This window comes from Bos indicus x Bos taurus, chromosome 2 (genome assembly GCF_003369695.1).
Source record: "Bos indicus x Bos taurus breed Angus x Brahman F1 hybrid chromosome 2, Bos_hybrid_MaternalHap_v2.0, whole genome shotgun sequence".
NCBI classification, from domain to species: Eukaryota; Metazoa; Chordata; class Mammalia; order Artiodactyla; family Bovidae; genus Bos; species Bos indicus x Bos taurus.
The window spans coordinates 60,130,343-60,154,460 of NC_040077.1; the positions used below are offsets into that span (position 1 = coordinate 60,130,343).

The following is a 24,118-nucleotide window of genomic DNA, read 5'->3' on the forward strand; positions in this document are numbered from 1 at the left end:
TGGCAGTTCAATGAAGAAAAGTCAGTCTTTTTAACAAACGGTGCTAGGACAACTGAACATCCATAAGTAGAAAAATCCAGATACAGAACACAAGACTTTCATAAAAATTGACTCAAAATGGAGTCAAGACTTTCATAAAAATTGACTCAAAATAGAGTAAAATGCAGAACTGTAACACTCCTGGAAGATAACATAGAAGAAAATCTAGTTGACTTTGGGTTTGGTAATGTTTTCTCAGATATAATGCCAAAGAACAACCCATGGAAGAAATATTGATAAACTGGAATTCATTAAGATAAAGAATAACTTTTCTGTGAAAGACACTGTTAAGAAAATGAAAAGACAGATCAAAAACTAGAATAAACTACTTTCAAAACATGTATCTGATAAGGGCTGGTATCCAAAATATACAAAGAACTCTAAACTCACAACAATAAGAAAAATAAAACAGACAAGAGATCTGAATAGACACCTCACCAAAGGAGAAAAACAGATGGAAAGTAAGCATGTGAAAAGATGCTAAACATCATATGATATGAAGTGACTGCAAATTAAGACAACAAGATACTACTACACACTTATTAAAATAGCTAAAATCTAAAACACTAATAACATCAAATGTTGGCTAGGGTATGAAGCAAAAGGTGCTTTCATGACTCAGTCACTTTTTAAGAGATTTTGGCAGTTTCTTACAAAACTAAACATAAATTCATCATCATAGCAAGAACAGTGCCCATTGGTATTTAAGCAAATCAGCTGAAAATTATATTCACATAAAAATTGGCACCTAATGTTTACAGCAACTTTATTTATAATTGCTGAAACTTGCAGGTGATAGTAAAATGATCACTGGTTGCCAAGGGTTTAGGGAGAGGAAAGGTGGAATTAGTAGAGACAGTAGAGAAGATTCTTAGAGTAGTTAAACTTTTGTGTATTATATAGTACTGCTGGATACATGCCATTATACATTTGTCCAAGTTCACAGAACGTGCAGCACAAAGAGTGAACTCTAATGTAAACTATGAGTTTCAGTAATGTATCAGTATTGATTCATCCGTTGTATTCAAATGTACCAAACAACTACACTAATGCAAGATGTGTGTATGAAACAGTATATGTGTGGAGAGGGAATGATGAGGAGATACATAGGAGCTCTAGATTTGCTATTCAAATTTTCTGTAAACCCAAAATCACTCTAAAAAATAAAGTCTATGAATTTAAACAGAAATTAATTTAAAAACAGAAAAAAGCCAACATTTTTTAGTTTAAAAAAAAAAAGCCAACTATAGGCTGAAAACATTCTGTGTAATATTCCAGTAGAGAATATTAACAAACAATGTTTGTACAGATCCCACATACATACTGAGACAATAATCACCCCAATCATCTGCTTAATCTTTTGTTTCACAGAAGCAGGGAATAAAAGGCAGAAAATCACTCTTCAATGGACTTGCCAAGTTATATGGCATAAATCAGAATGAAGCATCAAAGACAAAATATTTGTAAAGCAGAATGGGGGAAAAAATAAAAAAACAATCATCACACTACTTTGTTCTGAGATAGTCCTTTGTGCCAGCTGTGGATCCTCAGAAATGAGCAACTGATGATAATGATTAATTCCATCCATGAGTGTTTCATTGTTGATAATTCCAACTATTGAAAGCCATCTTAATTTGGAAGAAATTTAGCAATATACCAGGGATTACACTTAAGAACTTCTGAGGGAAAAGTAAACAGATACTACTTTTAATACACTTTTATGGTTTATGTCACGACACTATAATACAGTGTAAAGTAAACAATTACAAATAATTTTGTAGCCTAAACTATTGCTTTTAAAAGTTTTAGTCCATTTCCTCTAAAATCTGTCTTTCTAATTATTGCTGTGCAAGATAATGTTTCCATCAAATCAATGCCAAAGAAAACATTCTTGGATTACCTTATTGGTATTATTACTACTATAAAATATCTACAACCCAGAAATAAGAGAATCTGCTTACTCCTCAAAACAAAGTAAACAAACAAAAATCAGTTTAAATGAAAAATATTTATATAGCTTATATCCTAAATTTGAGAATAATTTAAATTTTTTGATTATAATAAATCACTTAGTATTTTTATTACTGTAATAACAAAAAAAAACATTTTTATGGAAGGAAAGAGTCTTTAAATTCAATAGTGCTTTACAATTTTTAAAATTTTACACATATGATTTCATGTAATCCCATAATAACCCTTTTTCCCCCAGTACTATATTACCCTAGCCTTTTCCCTTTCCCCACTGGTAACCTCACTCGTTTGTCTTCCAAATATGAGTCTGCTTCTTTTTTGTTTTATTCCCTAGTTTGTTGTATTTTTTTAGGTTCCACATACAAATGATATCATACCATATTTGTCTTTCTCTGACTTATCTCACTTAGTATATTGCCCTCTGAGACCATCCATGTTGCTACAAATGCCAGAATTTCATTCTTTTTTATGGCTGAGCTGTAGTCTACTGTCACACCTTCTTTATCCGGTCATCTCTTGATGAGGACTTAGGGTACAAGATCTATATTTTTAGCTGACTGATATATTGATAAAATGTGAAAATGGATGACTTGTCCTATACAGTCACACTATTAATTACTCTGGAGTTCAGTGTACTTCTGGTCTAGACTAAAAAATGTTTATACTTGACACTGAAAGCTTTTCTAGAGCAACTTTTAAAAACTCAAATCCCAAACCTGATTACAATTTTCCCATTGTAGAAAACCATGAAGAAATTTTTTTATAAAATTACACTGTAAAATATTTAGGTGAACCATGATATAAACACCACAGACCTCCTACCTTAACACAGCATTTCTTCCATCACTCCTTGTACACCAAACCTGGCGGGTCTGAAAACCTATCTCTATGTCCCAGGACTTGGAATGGTGATGCGCCTTGTAACTGTGATGTCTGAAAGTGACCAACTCCTTCGACTCAGAGCTAAAATCCAGAACGGTTCTTCCACTTAGGTTAAGTTCTTTGAGATGAGGCAGTCTACATTTACTCCATGGTCCAACTTTAAGGCTAAACGTATATTCCTCTGCCCCAAGAGGACAAGAAATGGGAGCATCACAGGCTCTTGACTCAGTCAAGTTAGGACACTGTGACCCTCCATAGAGAGGGAGGGCAATAGCTGAGCGAGTTCTGTGCTGTAACTGCTTCCCACACCCATTGCTACATGTAGACCACGGCGAGAACTCAGACACCACACAATCCCGTGGGCAAGGGATGAGGCACGCTTGTTCCGTGGGGGGCTGAGGGGCAAAGTGTTCACATATCTCATTCACAACCATGGTTCTGTTCAGCTTCTGAACACAGTGCACCGTCCGATGCTGCAACCCGTGCTGGGCGGTCACACACGCTGCAGCCCGAGGCCTGGCGGGGCCCAGAGCAGGAGGAGCGAGTACACAGTGGTGCCAGTCGGAAACCTCCCACTGGAAGAGGTCTCTCTGCCAGTCACAGACTCGGAAGCAGCTTCTTTCCTTCGGAGGTCTGTTGTGCTCATCACAGTTAGACAGGTGGCTCGTCCACCCCTCAGAGTGGAAACACCACAGGGCACGACTCTGGCTTCCGCCTGGCCCACAATTTCCTGTACACCTTCCCCAGGGGCCTGCGGGCAGAAAAGACAAAGGGGTCAATTACTCCAAGATCCCAGGCCACAATCCACACAGAAACAGGTCAATCTGTACACCTTGAGACACAAGCAGTGTGAAATTGTGAAATACGAGAAAAAAAAAAAATAACTTAGTGGTTAAGAAAGTGGGTTCTACTCTACATCAGTTGGCCCTTCTTGAAACCTGCAATCCATCTCTTACAGCAATGTCAACTTGGATGAATTACCTCAACTGCCTAAGTCTCAGTTTCCCACCTACAGGAACAGATAATTAAAGTGCTGACTTGTAGAGTTTTTCTGAGGATCAATAATAAAATGTGATTCCAAGTAACAATATACATGTAATAAATGATTGGTATCATTATAATTATTATGTCTCAAAGCCTATATATCTAACTCAATATTAATACTTTCAAGTTAGGCAGAGTTTCATCTAAAAGAATAGCCCCAAATCCAGGATTTTAATAAACTAGGTTTTTTAATGTTTCCAATTCTTCAGCTCACAACCTAAGTATACGCTCAGAAGAAAAAGACATTTAAAAAAATAACTTGCAAAAGCATCCTAAATATATATTTGCTTTCTAAATACTGTCCTCAGTTTTGGCTTTTACTTACAGAATGAAAAAGAAAAATGTGATACAGGGGTAAAAGTGAAGTTAATTAAAAAACAGCAGCACTGAACTGTCTGTGGAAATTCTGCCCCTATAATCCCTGAAATATACTGGCTGGGTAAAGCTTCCAAGGGCATCCCTGGTGGCACAGTGGTGAAGAATCCTCCAATGCAGGAGACATAGGATGTGTGGGTTTGGTCCCTGGGTCAAGAAGATCCTCTGGAAGAGGAAGCATGGCAACCCACTCCAGTATTCTGGCCTGGAAAATTGCAAGGACAGAGAAGTCTGGTGGGCTACAGTCTATGAGGTCGCAGAGTCAGACATGACCTAGCAGCTAAACAACAATAACTTCCAACATTAGCTTGTAATATGCCAAATCTTTTAATTAATGAATTAGTTTTATGAGAAAATTTCAAGAAATGGACAGATAAAAGCGCTACCCATTGACGTTTCTCGCTTTTCTTTTTGCATCCTAACTATAAACACACTGGCTGGCCTCATCCATTAGGCTGATCATCGATCTTTCCACAAAGACAGCAAGTAATCACATTTTGTGTCAATGGGAAAAAAATAGTTTCCTCCTTTTCTCTTTACTTAAATATTTAATAAGAGCCTGAAAAAAGAAGCTTATCACTGTTATATTTGCCCCTTTACTAGGTTTGGAATCACCATAAAGGCAACTCACATCCCGAGAAATCATTTAATTTCCACAAGCAAGAGAAAGAAGGTGAGGTCTTTCTCTCTTTCCTCAAATCTGATCAAACTCCAACATGTCACTTAATTAGTCCCTGGAATGCATTTTCAAGCACATCTAGTACATTTCTAGGAGCAGTAAATGTGTATAGTAACATGCATTTAGGAAGAGACATGTGCCTCCCCAGAGAAACAGGTATTTGCATTTGCTGCAATGAGGATCTCTCTGTGGCAGGGCAATACTTTTGAGGTTGTAATGTACCCAGTCCACCAGTTCTTTCCCCGAGCCCTGGGTGTGCAGACCTGCTATTCTAGGCAATACCATGTTGATAATTTCAGTGCTGATGATTTCTGTCACTTTGTGAAAGAGAATAAAATGTACTCTCATCTTCTTTTGGTGACCCCACACTCGAGTGTGGTGCTCCATTTCTTGTTGAAACAGAGTTTTACTGAATGAAGTCAACCTACAGTCACCAAAATGCCCTTTGGTTTCCCACACTCTTTCCGGGGTGAGCTGTCCCAGCACTGTCTCCTCAGGCACAGTCAGTGTGCATGGAAAGTGCAGCGTTCAGCACAGGTCGACTAATCAATCATCTTTAATTCTGATTATTTCCTCCTGAATCACCCACAGCTTAGTATTCTGTACACTGAGATGCTCACTGTGACATGATGGTTATTTGCAGGCTCCAGGTGTCTAGATGTTCTGGAACAGATTCAGGTTCAATACGCCACTCCCTGCCCAGCATCGCAGACCCCGCATACGAATATTTACTATCATTAAAAACACAAACTACAAAACCCAAATCCACGGTTACTATTTCAAAAAATATGTGATTGTAGGAAACTTTTTAAATCTTTAGATTTTAATCATTTAAAATTATTTAATAATTTTAATCCATTAAAATTAGATTTTAATTTTTGATCTATCCAGGAATTTGGGATTAACATATACAGGCAAATTCTTTACTGCCTGAGCCACCAGGAAAGCCCAACATATACATACTAGTATATATAAAGTAGACAACCAATAAGGACCTATTGTATAGCACAGGGCACTGTACTCAATATTTTATAATAACAAACAAGGGAAAAGAATCTGAAAAAGCATATATATATATATAAAACACATATATAAAACTGTTTATATGTTTAACTGACTATATGACAGTTTATATATATATAACTGATTATATATTCAGTTTATATATACATATGTTCAGTTTATATATACACATACTGCATTATGTGCTCAGTCACTTAGTCATGTCTGACTCTTTGTGACCCTATGCACTGTAGCCCATGAGGCTCCTCTATTCATGGGATTTCCCAGCAAGAATATTGGAGTGGACTGCCATTCCCTACTCTAGGGGATCTTCCTGACCCAGGGATCAAACCCAGGTCTCTGTGTCTCCTGCACTAGCAGCCAGATTCTTTACCCTGGCACCACCTGGGAAATCCATATAATGTATAAGTATATATAATAACTATATATAATGTATATAACGTGTATATAACTAAATCATTTTGCTGAACACCCAAAATTAGCACAACATTGTAAATCACTTACACTTCAATTAAATAAATAAAATCTGTTTTGAATGATCTAAAACAGTTATTAGTTAAAATGAAAACAAAGCTTTTTTTGCTAAAACACTGGGTTTTAAAATATAGGCTGTCAGTTTCTATTTGTTTAGGTATCAAGTATATACAACTCTATACTTAGGATTTATTCCTGTATATTAAAGAATGTAAGATGAAAATAGGGAGCCTCTTCTAACCAATCTTGAAAAGCTAACAGTAAATTTAATCAATCTAGAACTTCTTACAAAGTGATCCTTATTCTTAATTTTAAAATATTTGATTAACACATTTTCTTATTATTAACATTCTGTTTTCTTCTAAGTTTTTGCCCATTTTCAAAACTGTTAAGGTAGCTTTTTTATTATTTGCAATCATTAATATTTTAAACTATATAAATTACTATTCTTCCCTTTGCTTTCATTTCTCCATCTATATAGAATTTTACAAACAGCCACATTTTTTTCTAGATCAATGGAAGACAAAATATAATTATTAACAATTATCCTCCAGTTAAAAACAAATAAATAGAAAGAAATAATTACTACCATTTGTTAAAGCCTAGTGGTGTTGTACTGTATTTGTTTTCTTGTTAAATATTCAGGAATTTTACCAGGTGGTCATTAAATCATTCATGATTTAAAATCAGCCATGGTGGGAGTATTTACATCACACTACAAATCAAGGCAAATGAAGGCTTTTTTTTTTTTAAACAGTGAGCCAGTTGGTTTATCTTATATCACTGGTGACTTGATAAGTGCCTTCCTTCCTTCTGTTCCTTATAACAATCCCATGAAGTGGGGCTACTTTGCTCATTGTATCAGTTGAGGGGAATGGAACTCTTAGAAGTTACAATGCACACCCAAGTCACACAACTAGTGTGTGATAGACTAGAATGAAACTCCAGATCTGTGTGACCCCAAGCGTGGGCCCCTGCCCTACATTTGAAAAGACCCTTTCTACAGTGTGCACTGCTATGTGTGATCCTAAAATCACAAGGCAAATGCGTTTCTTCACTTAGCTACAATCTCTCCAATTTGTTAATATTCCTTTGGATGTGAGTATAACAAGTCATCAAGGTTGTGGCGGCGCAGGATTTCCCCCTCTTGACCCTGGGAATTTAGGACAGCAGTTTTTGCATACTAAGACACACGCATGTTTATAAACTTAAGTCACCGCATTTAGGAAGGCATGGTCGAGGGAGAATAGTTTTTCCACATGTTAAAGCGAACTTTGCAGACAACTGAAAAGAATATGAATAACAAGTAAATGGCTATGCTTGGAAAAAATGAAAAACAAATTGTAAACAAGACATCTGAGACATGACAAGACCTCTCAGCAATTGACCTATAACAATTTGCATTTTTCAGACATGGAGAGAAAAATGTGTCCCATGATTTATTCAGTTGCGTTTGGCTATGAACTTAAAACACACACAATAGTGAAAATCATACAGCCCTGAGGGATTTTGCTTTTTCAAAAAACATGCATATTGAAGTAAAGGGTGACCTGCAGTATGACAAATCTTAAATCCCTTGTCCAAGTGCAGAAATAGAAGAGCTGATTAAAATTTTGAGCAGTTGCATGAAGAAAAAAGAATATCACTTTTAAATTTGACATATATATATATAAAACATATGGTTATATTCAGAACATACATCTGAGATAAATAATCTAAAGAAACAAATAAAAAATCTATGTACAAACAATAATCATTTTATATTTTTTTAATTGGAAATAGGCTTCAAGTAACACAAATAAAACAATATTTTCATTACTCTAGGAGATGTACCCTACAAGATACTGCTCTGATTTATGTCAAAGAGTGTTCTGACTATGCTTTCCATAATTTTATACCATGGTCATATGCTGCTGCTGCTGCTGCTAAGTCACGTCAGTCATGTCCGACTCTGTGCAACCCCATAGATGGCAGCCCACCAGGCTCTGCTGTCCCTCGGATTCTCCAGGCAAGAACACTGGAGTGGGTTGCCATTTCCTTCTCCAATGAATGAAAGTGAAAAGTGAAAGTGAAGTCACTCAGTCACATCTGACTCAGCAACCCCACGGACTGCAGCCTACCAGGCTCTTTCGTCCATTGGACTTTCCAGGCAAGAGTACTGGAGTGGGTTGCCATTACCTTCTCTGATCTGGTGATATAATTAGGTCTTTAATCCATTTTGAGTTTGGAGGTTCCTTAAAAATCTAAAAATAGAACTACCATATGATCCAGAAATCCCATTCCTGGACATATATATGTAGAAATCCATATTCAAATATATATATGCACCCCAAAGTTCTTTGCAGCACTATTTACAATAGCCAAGACATGGAAAAAAATCTAAATGTCCATCAACAGATGAAAGGATAAATAAGATGTGGTACATATATACAATGGAATATACTTAGCCAACCAGTCCATCCTGAAGGAGATCAGCCCTAGGATTTCTTTGGAAGGAATGATGCTAAAGCTGAAACTCCAGTACTTTGGCCACCTCATGCGAAGAGTTGACTCATTGGAAAAGACTCCGATGCTAGGAGGGATTGGGGGCAGGAGGAGAAGGGGACGACAGAGGATGAGATGGCTGGATGGCATCACTGACTCGATGGACGTGAGTCTGAGTGAACTCCTGGAGTAGGTGATGGACAGGGAGGCCTGGCGTGCTGTGATTCATGGGGTCGCAAAGACTCGGACACGACTGAACGACTGATCTGACTGATCTGATCTGATACTTAGCCATAGAAAATGGTGAAATAATACCATTTGTAGCAAAATGAATGGACCTAGAAATTATCATACTAAGTGAAGTCAGACAAAGAAAGACAAACATCAATTATATGTAGAATCTAAAAATGATACAAATGAACTTATTTGCAAAACAGAAACAGACTCACAACTTAGAGAACAAATCTATGGTTACCAAAGGGGAAAGGGAGGTAGAAGAAAGGATAAATTAGGAGGTTGGAATTAACATATACCCACAACTATGTGTAAAACAGATAATCAACAAGGACCCACTGCCAAGCATATAGAATGCTATTCAATACTATGTAATAAACTATATGGGAAAAGAATCTGAAAAAAAGAATATATATATATATATATATATATACACACATATATATATATGCAGATATGCAGATGACTCCACCCTTATGGCAGAAAGCAGGAGAAAAAAAAACTAAAGAGCCTCTTGATAAAAGTGAAAGAGGAGAGTGAAAATGTTGGCTTAAAACTGAACATTCAGAAAGCTAAGATCATGGCATCTGGTCCCATCAATTCATGGCAAATAGATGGGGAAACAATAGAAACAGTGACAAACTTTTTGGGGGGCTCCAAAATCACTGCAGATGGTGACTATAGCCATGAAATTGAAAGATGATTGCTCCTTGGAAGAAAAGCTATGACAAACCTAGACAGCATATTCAAAAGCAGAGACATTACTTTGCCAACAAAGGTCCGTCTAGTCAAAGCTATGGTTTTTCCAATAGTCATGTATAGATGTGAGAGTTGGACTATAAAGAAAGCTGAGCACCAAAGAATTGATGCTTTTGAACTGTGGTGTTGGAGAAGACTCTTGAGAGTCCCTTGAACTGCAAAGAGATCCAACAAGTCCATCCTAAAGGAAACCAGTCCTGAATATTCATTGGAAGGACTGATGCTGAAGCTGAAACTCCCAATACTTTGGCCACCCATGTGAAGAACTGACTCATTTGAGAAGACATTAATGCTGGGGAAGATTGAAGGCAGGAGGAGAAGGGGATGATAGAGGATGAGATGGCTGGACGGCATCACCAACTTGATGGACATGAGTTTGAGTAAGCTCAGGGAGCTGGTGATTGACAGGGAAGCTTGGCCTGCTGCAGTCCATGGGGTCACAAAGAGTCGGACATGACTGAGCAACTGAAATGAACTGAAACTGAATCACTTTGTTATACAGCAGAAAGTAACATAACATTGCAAATCAACTCTATACCAACATAAAATAAAAATTTAAAACCAAAAAAACACAAAATTGAGAACAATTAAAGGTTTAAAAGTTTAATTACATATATAATTACATAGATAAGTTTTAAACTAAAACTTGAAAACATTTCAATGGTGTAATAGGAATAGTAATTTTCTACTTGTTTACCTGCACTAAGATTATGTAAAATCACCATCCACCTGTGACTCATTACCCTTTCTATGAAATAAACACAGCTACTCTGCAATAAACTGTGAAGTATTTCAAGTCACATCAGTTCTAATTAACATGCTAACATTTTTGTATCAGTTCAGTTCAGTCGCTCAGTCGTGTCCGACTCTGCAACCCCATGAACTGCAGCACGCCAGGCCTCCCTGTCCATCACCAACTCCCGGAGTTCACTCAGACTCACGTCCATCGAGTCAGTGATGCCATCCAGCCATCTCATCCTCTGTCGTCCCCTTCTCCTCCTGCCCCCAATCCCTCCCAGCATCAGAGTCTTTTCCAATGAGTCAACTCTTCGCATCCGGTGGCCAAAGTACTGGAGTTTCAGCTTTAGCATCATTCCTTCCAAAGAAATCCCAGGGCTGATCTCCTTCAGAATGGACTGGCTGGATCTCCTTGCAGTCCAAGGGACTCTCAAGAGTCTTCTCCAACACCACAGTTCAAAAGCATCAAGTCTTCGGCACTCAGCGTTCTTCACAGTCCAACTCTCACATCTATACATGACTACTGGAAAAACCATAGCCTTGACTAGACGGACCTTTGTTGGCAAAGTAATATCTTTGCTTTTGAATATGCTGTCTAGGTTGGTCATAACTTTCCTTCCAAGGAGTAAGCGTCTTTCAATTTCATGGCTGCAGTCACCATCTGCAGTGATTTTGGAGCCCCAAAAAATAAAGTCTGACACTCTTTCCCCATCTATTTCCTATGAATTGATGGGACCAGATGCCATGATCTTCGTTTTATGAATGTTGAGCTTTAAGCCAACTTTTTCACTCTCCTCTTTTATTTTCATCAAGCGGCTTTTTAGTTCCTCTTCACTTTCTGCCATAAGGGTGGTGTCATCTGCATATATGAGGTTATTGATATTTCTCCCGGCAATCTTGATTCCAGCTTGTGCTTCTTCTAGCCCAGCGTTTCTCATGATGTACTCTGCATATAAGTTATATAAGCAGGGTGACAATATACAGCCTTGACGAACTCCTGTTCCTACTTGGAACCAGTCTGTTGTTCCATGTCCACTTCTAACTGTTGCTTCCTGACCTGCATATAGCTTTCTCAAGAGGCAGGTCAGGTATAGAAGTGAATTTTTTTGGACACAGGGTAGAATTGATGAAATCTCAAGTTACATTCACCTTTATAACTCTATGATTCCTCTTTTTTTGTATGGGTTTTTGAAGAAAGTGCAAATCTGTGAATGTTCTAATGTAATATTCCTCTAAAAGTAGAAAAGTTCTGGCAAATTGTATTCTCTTAATTAAATTATCCTTAAGTGGATTAGTTTTGATGAATGCATCACCCAATCTAAATCATCACAGTTAAAGCAGCCCACAGGATGCCTGAATATTAGGTGCGGTATTAAGAAGCCTGCAACCAAGGGGAAAAAAAGCACTCCAGAGAACAGGGAATAAACATATTCCCAGGAGCATTCACACTGTTCTCACCACTATTTGAAGTAGCAAACTTGATTTAATACCATTCACACAATAGGAAGAGATGTTTGTTTTATTATTCACTTTCTTTCAACCACTGCTTTTATTATCCTGAAATTGCTTTATATTTAACTCGACCAAGAACACTGAGAAATGACATGGATGACATGGCTGAGCTTTACTGTTCTAAACAAATTATTGGTGGATAATTACTGTACCAAAGCACTCAGAAACCTGAGCATTACACAATGTGACATAAAACAGCATTGATCCACTTGTAAGATGTCTCATCTACAAGAAATTGCTTGGAATTTCTGTCATAACTTTCACATCTCAAAAAGCTTTCACATTGATCATGGAGAAATTAAAGTAATATCTCCATTACACAGTAGACAATTATCTAGGAAATCACACTTTCTAAAATACATCAAAGAACCCAAGGGATGAGAAAAAGTGGCCAGTGAACATTTATTCACTGAAACAACCATTATTCATTATCTGCTATTTGACAAGTAGTGTATTAGACTCTGGGAATATAAAAATGAATGAGACATTAAATACATCTCATAATAACTGTGCACTAAATATAATGCCTACATGCTGATGAAAGGACATCAGGCCACTCAGGGTTGTCTACACTTAGCTTGTACACAGCATTAACAATCTTAATTTGACTTCCCAGAGTTTATTAAATCAAAAGCAGAAGCCTAGAAGTTGAGAGGGACCACTGAAGGCAGGTACAGTAATGAAAGTCAGAAGAGATGATAGCTTCTGAGTCTACATTTCAAAATATATTATAATAATTAATAACTTCCACTAGCAGGGGATGTATAAAGTCACCCAACACTTTCTAACCTTTCAGAGCAAACCTGCTTATTAGATATATCCATTTGTGAGTTATGCCTCTGATAGAAACAGGCACACAACACAGAAAATGGAGAGACAGGAAAAAAAAATTAATGGGAAGGAATTTAAACCCTAATGCATTTCATTTATTTTATGGATTTTATTAGATTTTTTTTTTCATTAGAGTATAGTTGATTTACAATGTTGTGTTAGTTTCCAGTGGGCTTCCCAGGTGGTGCTAATAGTAAAGAACCTGCCTGCCAATTCATGAGACATAAGAGACATGGGTTCGACCCCTGGATAGGGAAGCTCCCTGGAGGAGGGCACCATGGACAGAGGAGCCTGGTGGGCTCACAGTCGGTAGGGTTGCAAAGAGTCGGACACAATTGAAGCGACTTACCGTGTTGCACAGCACATTCGTTTCAGATATACAGAAAAGTGAATCAGCTATACAAATACATACACCCACTCTTTTTTAGATTCTTTTCCCATATAGGCCATTACAGAGTACTGAGTAGAGTTCCCTGTGCTGTAGAGTAGATTCTTATTAGCTATCTGTTTTATATATAGTAGTGTATATATGTCAATCCCAACCTTCCAATTTATTCTTCCCCATCTTAACACCTGGTAACCATAAATTTGTATTCTACATATGTAACGCCGTTTCTGCTTTGTACAATAGATATGTTCATTTGTACCCTTCTTTTAGATTCCACATTTAAGCAATATCATATGATATTTGTCTTTCTCTCACTTAATTCACTCCACATAACAATCTCTAGGTCTATCCACATTGCTGAAAATGGCATTATTTCATTCTTTTTTACGGCTTAACAATATTCCACTGCATATATGTAACACATGTTCTATATCCAAGTCTCTGTTGTGAAAAACACAATGACACAGAGGTTAAACATGTTACTAAGTGACCAGTGGATCACTGGAGAAATCAAAGAGAATATAAAAAAATACCTAGAGACAAATGACAATGAAAATACAATGATCCAAAAACAATTGACACAGCAAAAGCAATTCTAAGAGGGAACTTTATAGCAATATAATTTTACCTCAAGAAACAAGAAAAATCTCAAACAAACAACCCAACCTTACACCTAAAGCAACTAGAGAAAGAAGAACCAACAAAACCCAATGTTAGTAGAAGGAAATAAACCATAAAGATTAGAGCAGAAATAAAAGAAATAGGAACAAAAAAACAACAGCAAAGATCAATGAAACTAAAAACTGGTTCTTTGAGAATATAAACAAAACCTTTAGCCAGACTCATTAAGAAAAAAAGGAAGAGGACTCAAGTCAATAAAATTAGAAAGGAAAAAGGGGAAGTTACAATGGAGATAACAGATATATCAAGGATTGTAACACACTACTACAAGCAACTATGCACCAATAAAATGGACAACCTAGAAGAAATGGACAATTCATACAAAGGTACAACCTTCCAAGGCTGAACCATAAGGAAATAGAAGATATGAACAGAGAAATCTCAAGTACTGAAATTGAAATTGTGATTAAAAATCTCCCAACAAGCAAAAGTCTAAGATCAGCTGACTTCACAGGAGAATTTATAAAGTATTTAGAGAAGAATTAACACCTACCCTTCTGAAACTCTTCCAAAAAATTGTAGAGAAAGAAACACTCCCAAGCTCATTATACAAGACCACCAATACCCTGATAATAAAACCATACAAAGATATTATACCACAAAAAAGAAAATTATAGGCCAATGTCACTGATGAACATAAATGCAGAGTTTCTAAACAAAATACTGAATCTAACAACACATTAAAAGGATCATCCATACGCCATGATCAACTGAGATTCATTCAAGGGATACAAGGAGTCTAAAATATCCACAAATCAATCAATGTGATACTCCACATCAACAAACTGAAAAATAAAAAACATATGATCCATCAAAAAATGTCCACTGACAGATAAACGAATACAGAAATTGTGGTACATATACACAGTGGAATATTACTCAGCTATTTAAAAGAACACATTTGAGTCAGCCCTAATGAGGTGTATGAACCTAGAGCCTATTATACAGAGTGAAGTCAGAAAGAGACAAATATTGCATATTAACACATGTATATGGAATCTAGAATGACAGTACTGATGAATCTATCTGCAGGGCAACAAGGGAGACACAGACATAAAGAACAGACTTGTGGACACAGTCGGGGAAGGAGAGGGTGGGACGAATTGAGAGAATAGTATGGAAACATACATTACCATATGGAAAAGAGATAGTATGTGGGAATGTGCTGTGTGACACAGGGAGCTCAACCCAGTGCTCTGTGACAACCTCAGAGTAGGATGGGGTAGAATGGGGAGGAAGGTTACAGGAGGAAGGGGACATATGTATACCTGTGATTCATGTATGGCAGAAACCAACACAATATTGTAAAGCAATTATCCTCCAATAAAAAGATTAATAAAAAGAGAGAAAAAGTTACTAAAAAAAAATGATCATTTCAATAGATGCAGAAAAAGCTTCTGACAGAATTCAACTCCCATTTATAATAAAAAAAAAAAACCCTCTCCAAAAAGTAGGCAAAGAAGGAACCTACCTCAATGTAATAAAGGACATGTATGACAAACCCATAACAAACATCATTTTTAATTGTGAAAAACTGAAAGCATTTCCTCTCAGGTCAAGAATAAGACAGGATGTCCACTCTGGCCACTATTATTCAATGTAGTTTTGGAAGTCCTAGCCATGACAATCAAAGAAGAAAAAGAAATAAAAAGAATCCAAATTGGAAAAGAAAAACCATAACCACTTGCATATGACATAAAACTATACATGGAAAACCCTGAAGATGTCACCAGAAAACTACTAGAACTCATCAGTGAATTTGGTAAAGTTGCAGGATATAAAGTTAATGCACAAAAATATCTTGCATTCCTATACACTAACAATAAAGGATCAGAAAGAGAAATCAGGGTAACATTCCCATTTACCATCACATCAAAAAGCATAATAAAGAGTGCCAGGAGAAATATCAATAACCCTTATGGCACCCTATGGCAGAAAGTGAAGAAGAATTAAAGATCCTCTTGATGAAAGTGAAAGAGGACAGTGAAAAAGTTGGCTTAAAGCTCAACATTCAGAAAACGAAGATCATGGCATCCAGTTCTATCACTTCATGGCAAATAGATGGGGAAAAAATGTAAACAGTGACAGACTCTTTTCTTGGGCTCCAAAATCACTGCAGATGGTGACTTCAGCCATGAAATAAAAAGATGCTTACTCCTTGGAAGAAAAGCCTTGACCAACCTAGACGCATATTAAAAAGCAAAGACATTACTTTGCTGACAAAGGTCCCTCTAGTCAAAGCTATGGTTTTTCCAGTAGTCATGTATGGATGTGAGAATTAGACTATAAAGAGAAAGCTGAGTGTTGAAAAATTGATGCTTTTGAACTGTGGTGTTGGAGAAGACTCTTGAGAGTCCCTTAGACTGCAAGGAGATCCAACCACTCAATGCTAAAGGAAATCAGTCCTGAATATTCATTGGAAGGACTGATGCTGAAGCTGAAATTCCAATATTTTGGCCACCTGATGAAAAGAACTGACTCATTGGAAAAGACCCTGATGCTGGGAATGATTGAAGGTGGGTGGAGAAGGGGACGACAGAGGATGAGATGGTTGGATGGTAATCATTCAATGGAGATGAGTTTGAGTAAACTCTGGGAGTTTGTGATAGACAGGGAAGCCTGGTGTGCTGCAGTCACAGAGAGTCAGGCAAGACTGAGTGACTGAACTGAACTGAAAAAGCATAAAATAGCATTTAAAAAAATTCCATTGTATTTTTCATAGCAATCAAAAAACCCTCATTACTACTAAAACTATTTTCAAAATACATATTTGGGACTTTGAAAAATAAGTTTAGAAAAATTTAACAGCAACAGTCGAGAGATAGTAAACATTATTTTCATAAGTATAAAGATACACTTTTGAATATTTTTCATGATTTCAAATTCCAGACCACCACAGAGTATCTGGACTGCATATATACACTTCCAGTAAGCATATACATTGCTGCTAACATCCCAAGTTCTTTTTGCATGATTGTGTTCTATTTGACATTTAATAGCACGTTCTAAGTCCATTTCATCGTTATGGACAGATGCCTCTGTCACTTATCATTTATGATTATAAATTATTAGTTGCCAGTAGCCAGAACATCCATTAAAAGAACTTGACAGCGGAGCAGATTAGAAATCTATCTGAATGGCTAATCAGTTCATGCAAACACCATAGAGACAGAAAACTACCTTTTAAAAATTGTTTATCAATATTTCTGTTTTCTAAAAATTCTGAAGCCTAAAAGGGCATCTCAAACCTCATATACTTCATTGCATCCTGACATAAAGTGGGTCTTTTTAGATCACTCATATATACAGCCTGCAAACCACCAAGATTGTAGGAATGGAAAGGAAATCTTATAGCCCAGTTTTTGGAGCAGGGAGTGAAGTCCAAACAAAATCCATGACTTGCTCAAGGTCATGCAGTCATTTGGAGCAGAAATGGAATGGATCATGGCCCTCCAGAAGCCCAATCCAGTGATCTTTACAGTATATCACACTGGTTTCTGTTATAACACTCTACAACTGCAAGGGGAAAAAAGGGCTCCATCAACGGTCTGTCATCCAAGGTGGAAAAGGAGGAAAAACAGAACGAACAAATGGAAATTCCATAGAAACGCACTTTATATAAGCATCAACCCGACTGTGAATGCTGAGGGAATTTAATCTCCTAGATCACCAGCTAGGAACACACAGCTTCCCAGAGGCCCTTCAGGGCTGATTACGTGAAACAGGATCCTTCCTGTCTCAGTGTGAGTGAGAACATGGACAAAGTTACTATTTGGGTACATCCAACAAGGCTTAGGGATTCAGCACACAAAGAAAGTCATAGGCACCAATAAGAAGTGATGTGTCCTTAGAGTAAATATAGCATTAATAGTAACAGTTGTCATTTTTGAAACATTTACTATCTTCCCCATATCATTACTGAGATTGGTGTGCTTTGCTAAATGAGGTCAGCAAAGCCTGAGGTCAAAGAGCTTTCTCAGGGTAAATGGCTCGGTTGTCCGGATACTGTACTCTTCAGTTTTATCGACTCCAAATATTTCCCATTGTAACTGCAGTTTACCTATTTTTAGAAGCCATATCTCTTGAGCAAATAAAGCCATGCAAAGCCCCTTAGGTAAAATATATTTAGGAGGAGGTCTATTCTGAGGTTAGCTGGGTGAGGGACTCGGGGTCCTGCTCTTCCTCTCCTGCCTACACCCCTCAGCCTTGCCAGAGTCCCAGCTCAATGGCCCAGCTCCCTGACGGCTCCAGAACTCCTGGGGCTTTGATACCTGTCAAGGGATACTAATGGGATGTTCTCATCCCATATATGCTCCACTCAACTTTGACTTTACTTGCAATAAACACTTCAGCTAAGCCCTCTCAATTCCCTGAAGACACACACACACACACACACACACACACACACACACACAAACCAGTTTTTCAGCTGTTTTGCATCAGTTCAGTGAGAAAGGCAATGAAGTGTAGGCCAGACATAGAGTAAAGCTGAACTCTGCCCAGTATTCTAAAGGACTTTCTCCCTTTCCTTATTGATCACTAGGCAGTGATGACTCTTCAGGAGGATCAGAGATGTGTTTGTTTTATACCACAAAGAAAGCAAAGTGGAGCAAGTTCTTAGGATGTTGAAATTTGTAGTCTGTGCCTCCACCCAGAAAATAGAAACCAAGTTCCACAGTGAATAATCAATATGTGTTGGGCTTCACGAGGAAGGCCTTGCCTATTGTTGTCTATCAGAGGCTCACAGAAAAGGCAGCAATGTTGGAATTATGTGTGTAAGCTTTAAGAATATATAAATCCTTTTTATGTCTGAGTAATATTCCATTGGATTTGTCACTGTTTAGTCACTAAGTCATGTCCAACTCTTTTGCAACCCCATAGACTGTAGCCCCCAAGCTTCTCTGTCCATCCGATTTCCCAGGCAAGAATACTAGAGTGAACTGCCATTTCCTTCTCCAGGGGATCTTTCTAACCCAGGGACTAAACCCACATTTCTTGCACTGCAGGCAGATTCTTTAGCACTGAATCACCAGGGAGGCTCCTGTGTTTCCTTAGCTTATGCTTCAAAGAACAAACATCCAACATAATGCCCAATGGGATTCTTAAATGTTGGTTTTACAAAACCCCACCTGTAATACCCATTACTCTTTGCTGCAACTCTTTGGACTCCTTATTGCCAGGCTCCATGAAGCCCATGCAATCAGGGATGGAGTGTCCAATCTTCTAAGGGTTGTTAGTTAAATGAAATACCTGTCTACAGAAATACAGTTGATCTTAGTCATGGCTCTAATCAGAATATCCTAGTTGCTTCAGGCACATTACTGAACAAGATGCTATAATCATTTTTTTCTCTTAGAGGATTCAAATAAATAAGAATTATATATCACATCTTACCATCCCAGTCTATGACTCACAACCCTAAAAAGCGACAGGGGGTAGAATTATCATGGTGGTCACAGGCTTGTTACAATAATAGCACTGACACAGTAGCAGACACTGTGGCTGACGTTTAATAACAACCATATTACTCAATCCCCAAAGCAGCCTTGAAAAGTAGGCTAATTTAGAAAGGACTCCTAGATGCCCTAAGTTCCCTAAATATTTTCAGGAAACTTTACAGAAAGAGAAAAAAGAGAGCAAATATGGTCTTTTGTTGACACGATAATATTCTCAGACACCCAGGAAAACACCTAAGAAAAGAGGAGTCTGGAAGACTTGCTTTAAAACTGTTAACTTGGGACACTGCTCAGCCTGAGGAGGAAGCCCCAGACACAGAGGTAAAGCTGAGAAACCTGCCATGATACAGGTTTCCAGTGGAACCACAAACATTCTGTGGAGATACCTTCATGCTCACATCTTAGGGGGATTTGAGTGGCACCATTATTCGGAAGGGTGTTTAGGTCAAAGACCCAGTACCCACATTCCTATGGGGTTGACAGATGGAAGAACCATGGTTGAAAGGTATATTTTGCTTACAGAAGCACAGAGATTTATTAGATGGTGATCTGAAGATATTTTTGAAACCAAACATAGCACAATAAGCCTCTGACTTCTGTGTAGACAGAAGTCTAGTCCATTAAGGTTCTGTTGGATGTTCCTGAAGAATGGGTCTCCTTCCCTTGCCACATGCCTGCTGGCTCAAAAATAAAAGTTTATCCCTGTTTCTTCTACCTGGGACAAAATTGATAATAATAGAGATCCTGATGTTAGTGAGACAGAGAGACATAGAGACCTTGTATCTTCCTTCCCCAGAAAGAAAATGGCAGCTGTGGATGTCCAGGCAGATAAGGCCAGGGCCAATGGGAACCTCTGAGAGATCCAGCACAGTGGAAAAGTTACACAAAGAACCAGCTATGACACAGAAGTTCTAGAGAGAGTTGACAGCTACCAAGAATAAGGGCCATCCAAGTGGTGGCCAGTATGAACGGATAGTTGAGGAACAGGTAGACTTCCCAGAGAAAAGAGGAGGGACTCCAGTGGTAAGAGGGCTCAAAATAATCAAACTAATCTAAAAATGAATGAAAAAAGTATCTTTTTTGCATATCTAAGTTTTCTGGAGGTGTTTCATTCATTTATTCGGAGGAAATCTTGCAAGAACTAGAAGTGTAATGCCATAAGAATGCATCCAGTCAGTAAGGCAGAAGCAGGAGGGTAGAGAGATAAAGGACGACGCCCACCAGGTCTGGTCCCTGGTGGAATCCAAACAGAGGAACCTCCCACTCCTTGCCATTACTCATTCTAAACTGAAAGTCACTCAGTTATGTCTGACTCTCTGCCACCCCAAAGACTGTTGCTTGCCAGGCTCCTCTGCGCATGGAATTCTCCAGACAAGAATACTGGAGTGGGTAGCCATTCCCCTCTTGAGGGAATCTTCCAAACCCAGGGATTGAATCCAGATTTCCCACACTGCAGGCAGATTCTTTACCATCTAAGCCACTCATTCTAAGGCCAGTGCTTAATTCTAGGCAGAATGAGACTGAGGAACGAAATGAAAGTTAATCACCAAAGAACAGATAAAGCTGATTCATTTCTGAATTCAAGTAAAATCAATACAAAGAACTTGAATATTTGGCTGCCTAAATATTAAACAAGAAAATCTGGACTAGACATTGTCCCTCTTGAAAGAAGTGGAACCTCAAGAAAGTATTTCATCAAGGTCAAGGTTGCCATTGGGAGAACTGGCAGCCTAAGTCTTCAAGAGCGAGGGTGCATCAGACACTCTTATAAGTTGCCATGGATTGGCATGAGATGAAGAAGACCTACCTGGGTTCATGATCTATTCAGTCTACACAGTGGTGCACCCAAAGTTCTTAGCTGAGATGAGTACTGAGTATCACTACCACATATAAGAGTTCAGGGGAATCAGAGGAGTAACAATAAATATAGCCTCAACCACCCATTAAGCTGAGAGTCCTATGGGACATTCAAGCCCTTTGATGGATAGCACACTGAGAAAATACATCCTCATGATTCTTTTCTAGCTAGGTGAGCACAGGGCAGTGGCCTGAAGCCTGGGTCAACTCCTTTTAGCCCCTCAACCCACCCACTCATGCATGATGGGAATTTCCCAGAGTGCTTTGTGGGAATTAATTTACAGTGAAAGTGAACTGAAGAAATGTCATTTGAGATATGGGGGTAGTTTGCATTCACATAATGAAAATAATTATTATAAGGTAATAGTCACTTAGGAAAGTGAAAGGAAAGGAAGGAAAGCTATGACAAACATAGATAGATCAAAAGAGACATCCCTTTGCCAACAAAGGTCCATATAGTCAAAGCAATGGTTTCTCCAGTAATTGTGTATGGAGGTGTGAGTTGGACCATTAAGAAGGCTGAGCACCACAGTTGATGCTTTTGAATCATGGTGCTGGAGAAGACTCTTGAGAATCCCCTGGACAACAAGGAAATAAAACCAGTCAATCCTAAAGGAAAGCAACCCTGAAGGGAAGGACTGATGCTGAAGCTGAAGCTCCACTACTTTGGCCACCTGACACAAAGAGCCGACTCACTGGAAAAGACCCTTACGCTGGGGAAGATTAAAGCCAGGAGTAGAAGGGGGTGACGGAGGATGAGCTTGTTAGATAGCATAACCAACTCAATAAACATGAATTTGAGCAATCTCTAGGAGACAGCAGAGTACAGAGGAGCCTGGCGTGCTGCAGTCCATGGGGTCGCAAAAAGTCAGTCATGACTTAGCAACTGAACAACTAATAATCACTTGTAGACTTAATACACAAGTGATTAAGAAAAGAAAAAAAAAAAACCTGCTGGATTTTAACCATTCCTGGGGACAAGGAAATACTGTTCTATCTCCCCATCTTTCCTGTATTATCAGATTCTCATCAGAGATGACATGTCATCATTCAGGAATTCCTAAAATATTTTCAGAGGAACAAAGACATCCCCTGAGATAAAAATCCAAAGAAGGGCTCTGTTATTAAATACATTTGGGGACAATGCAGAGTTAAACCAAATTTAAGGTTTTCTTCCTTGTAGGACTTTTCCAATGTACGTAAAAGCTTTTAATGTACATGTGAATTTCCAAGAATTTATCCCTAGTGTGTACCACTCACAAGTACCTTTGCTGACTTCACTCTTTCCCTAGAGGCAGACACAGAGAAAATATTTTGCATACGTGATGCTTTTCTCTTGTTAGCTGAGGTACTTGATCATATTTTATAACCTTAATAAGTTGAGATAACATGAAAGAAAAACATTTTTATAATTTTAATTTCAGAGTCTGTATATTAAGTTAAGGTTAAATAGCAACTTCCAAAGACTAGCACACACATTCCTCCCAGGATACAAACACACAAAACAAAGAATGCTTCAGAAGAAGTAAAAAATCTGCCACCTGTCCACAAAGGAGATGACACAAAGCACACAGCAGAGATAGCAGTTGTTAGGCAATAGCTGAGCACTTTCAAAGACCTAAAACACAAGATCAAAGCACATGGAATGTGCCAAGGCTTAACGGCAAAAAGGCACGAGCCAATTCAGAACAGTCCCTGAACACATCATTAATTTACAGTTCAGTAAAAGGACTTAAAATGTAGTACACATCAAGGTTTAGAGTTTCTGTATCATTTCAGACATAGTTTGTACTATGCTGTGTTTGGGGCTTCAATGGGGCTCAGTCAGTAAAGAATCTGCCTGCAGTGCAGGAGATGCAGCTTCAGTCCCTGGGTCAGGAAGATCCCATGGAGAAGGAAATGGCAGCCCACTCCAATGGGCTTTCCTCTTTCTTGCCTAGGAAACCCCAAGAACAGAGGAGCCTAGCAGGAAAATTGTGCAGAGTCCATGGCGTTGCAAAGAAATGGACGGGACTGAGTGACTAAACAACCAACTGCCACCATGTTGGGTTTTACTTCAGGATATAACAAGGTGTACTTTGCTGGCAACATGTTAGTGAATTGCAACAATGTAATCACTGATTCCAAGTTTGGAACACAGCCTATTGTCTATATGCCATTCAGGGACCATTACATGAATCTGATATTCTACAATAATACACAATAAACAGGACTGGTTTATACATATTTTATGCAATTATATTAGCATTATATTATATTAAAGGTATAGTACACATGACATTAATATTATATATATAAATTATATGTTTTAGACAATTCTATTTCTTATGCATGGGGCTTCTCCACTAGCTCAGTGGTAAAGAACTTGCCTGTAAATATAAGAGATGCAAGTTCAATCCCTGGGTCCATAAGATTCCCTGGAGAAGGAAATAGCAACCCACTCCAGTATTCTTACTTTGAAATCCCATGGACAGAGGAGTCTGGCAGGTTACATACAGTCCATTGGTCACAAAGAGTCAGACACGACTGAGTGATTAAACAACAACATTTCTTATGCAAACTATAGTTTACATATTTCATTATATATACTCAGCGATCAGTGCAAAGAAATAGAGGAAAACAACAGAATGGGAAAGACTAGGGATCTCTTCAAGAAAATCAGAGATAACAAAGGAACATTTCATGCAAAGA

General features: G+C 38.1%; 1 protein-coding gene across 2 annotated transcripts in view; it reads right to left on the reverse strand.

Moving 5' to 3' along the window:
* The window catches only part of THSD7B (thrombospondin type 1 domain containing 7B), a 1,076,713-nt gene that overhangs the window by 735,733 nt on the left and 316,862 nt on the right, over positions 1 to 24,118 (reverse strand). For both annotated transcript variants that reach the window (XM_027561747.1, XM_027561740.1), the window contains exon 3: positions 2,833 to 3,643. In XM_027561747.1, the coding sequence (XP_027417548.1) occupies positions 2,833 to 3,643 (811 nt within the window). The remainder of the gene's footprint in view (positions 1 to 2,832; positions 3,644 to 24,118) is intronic.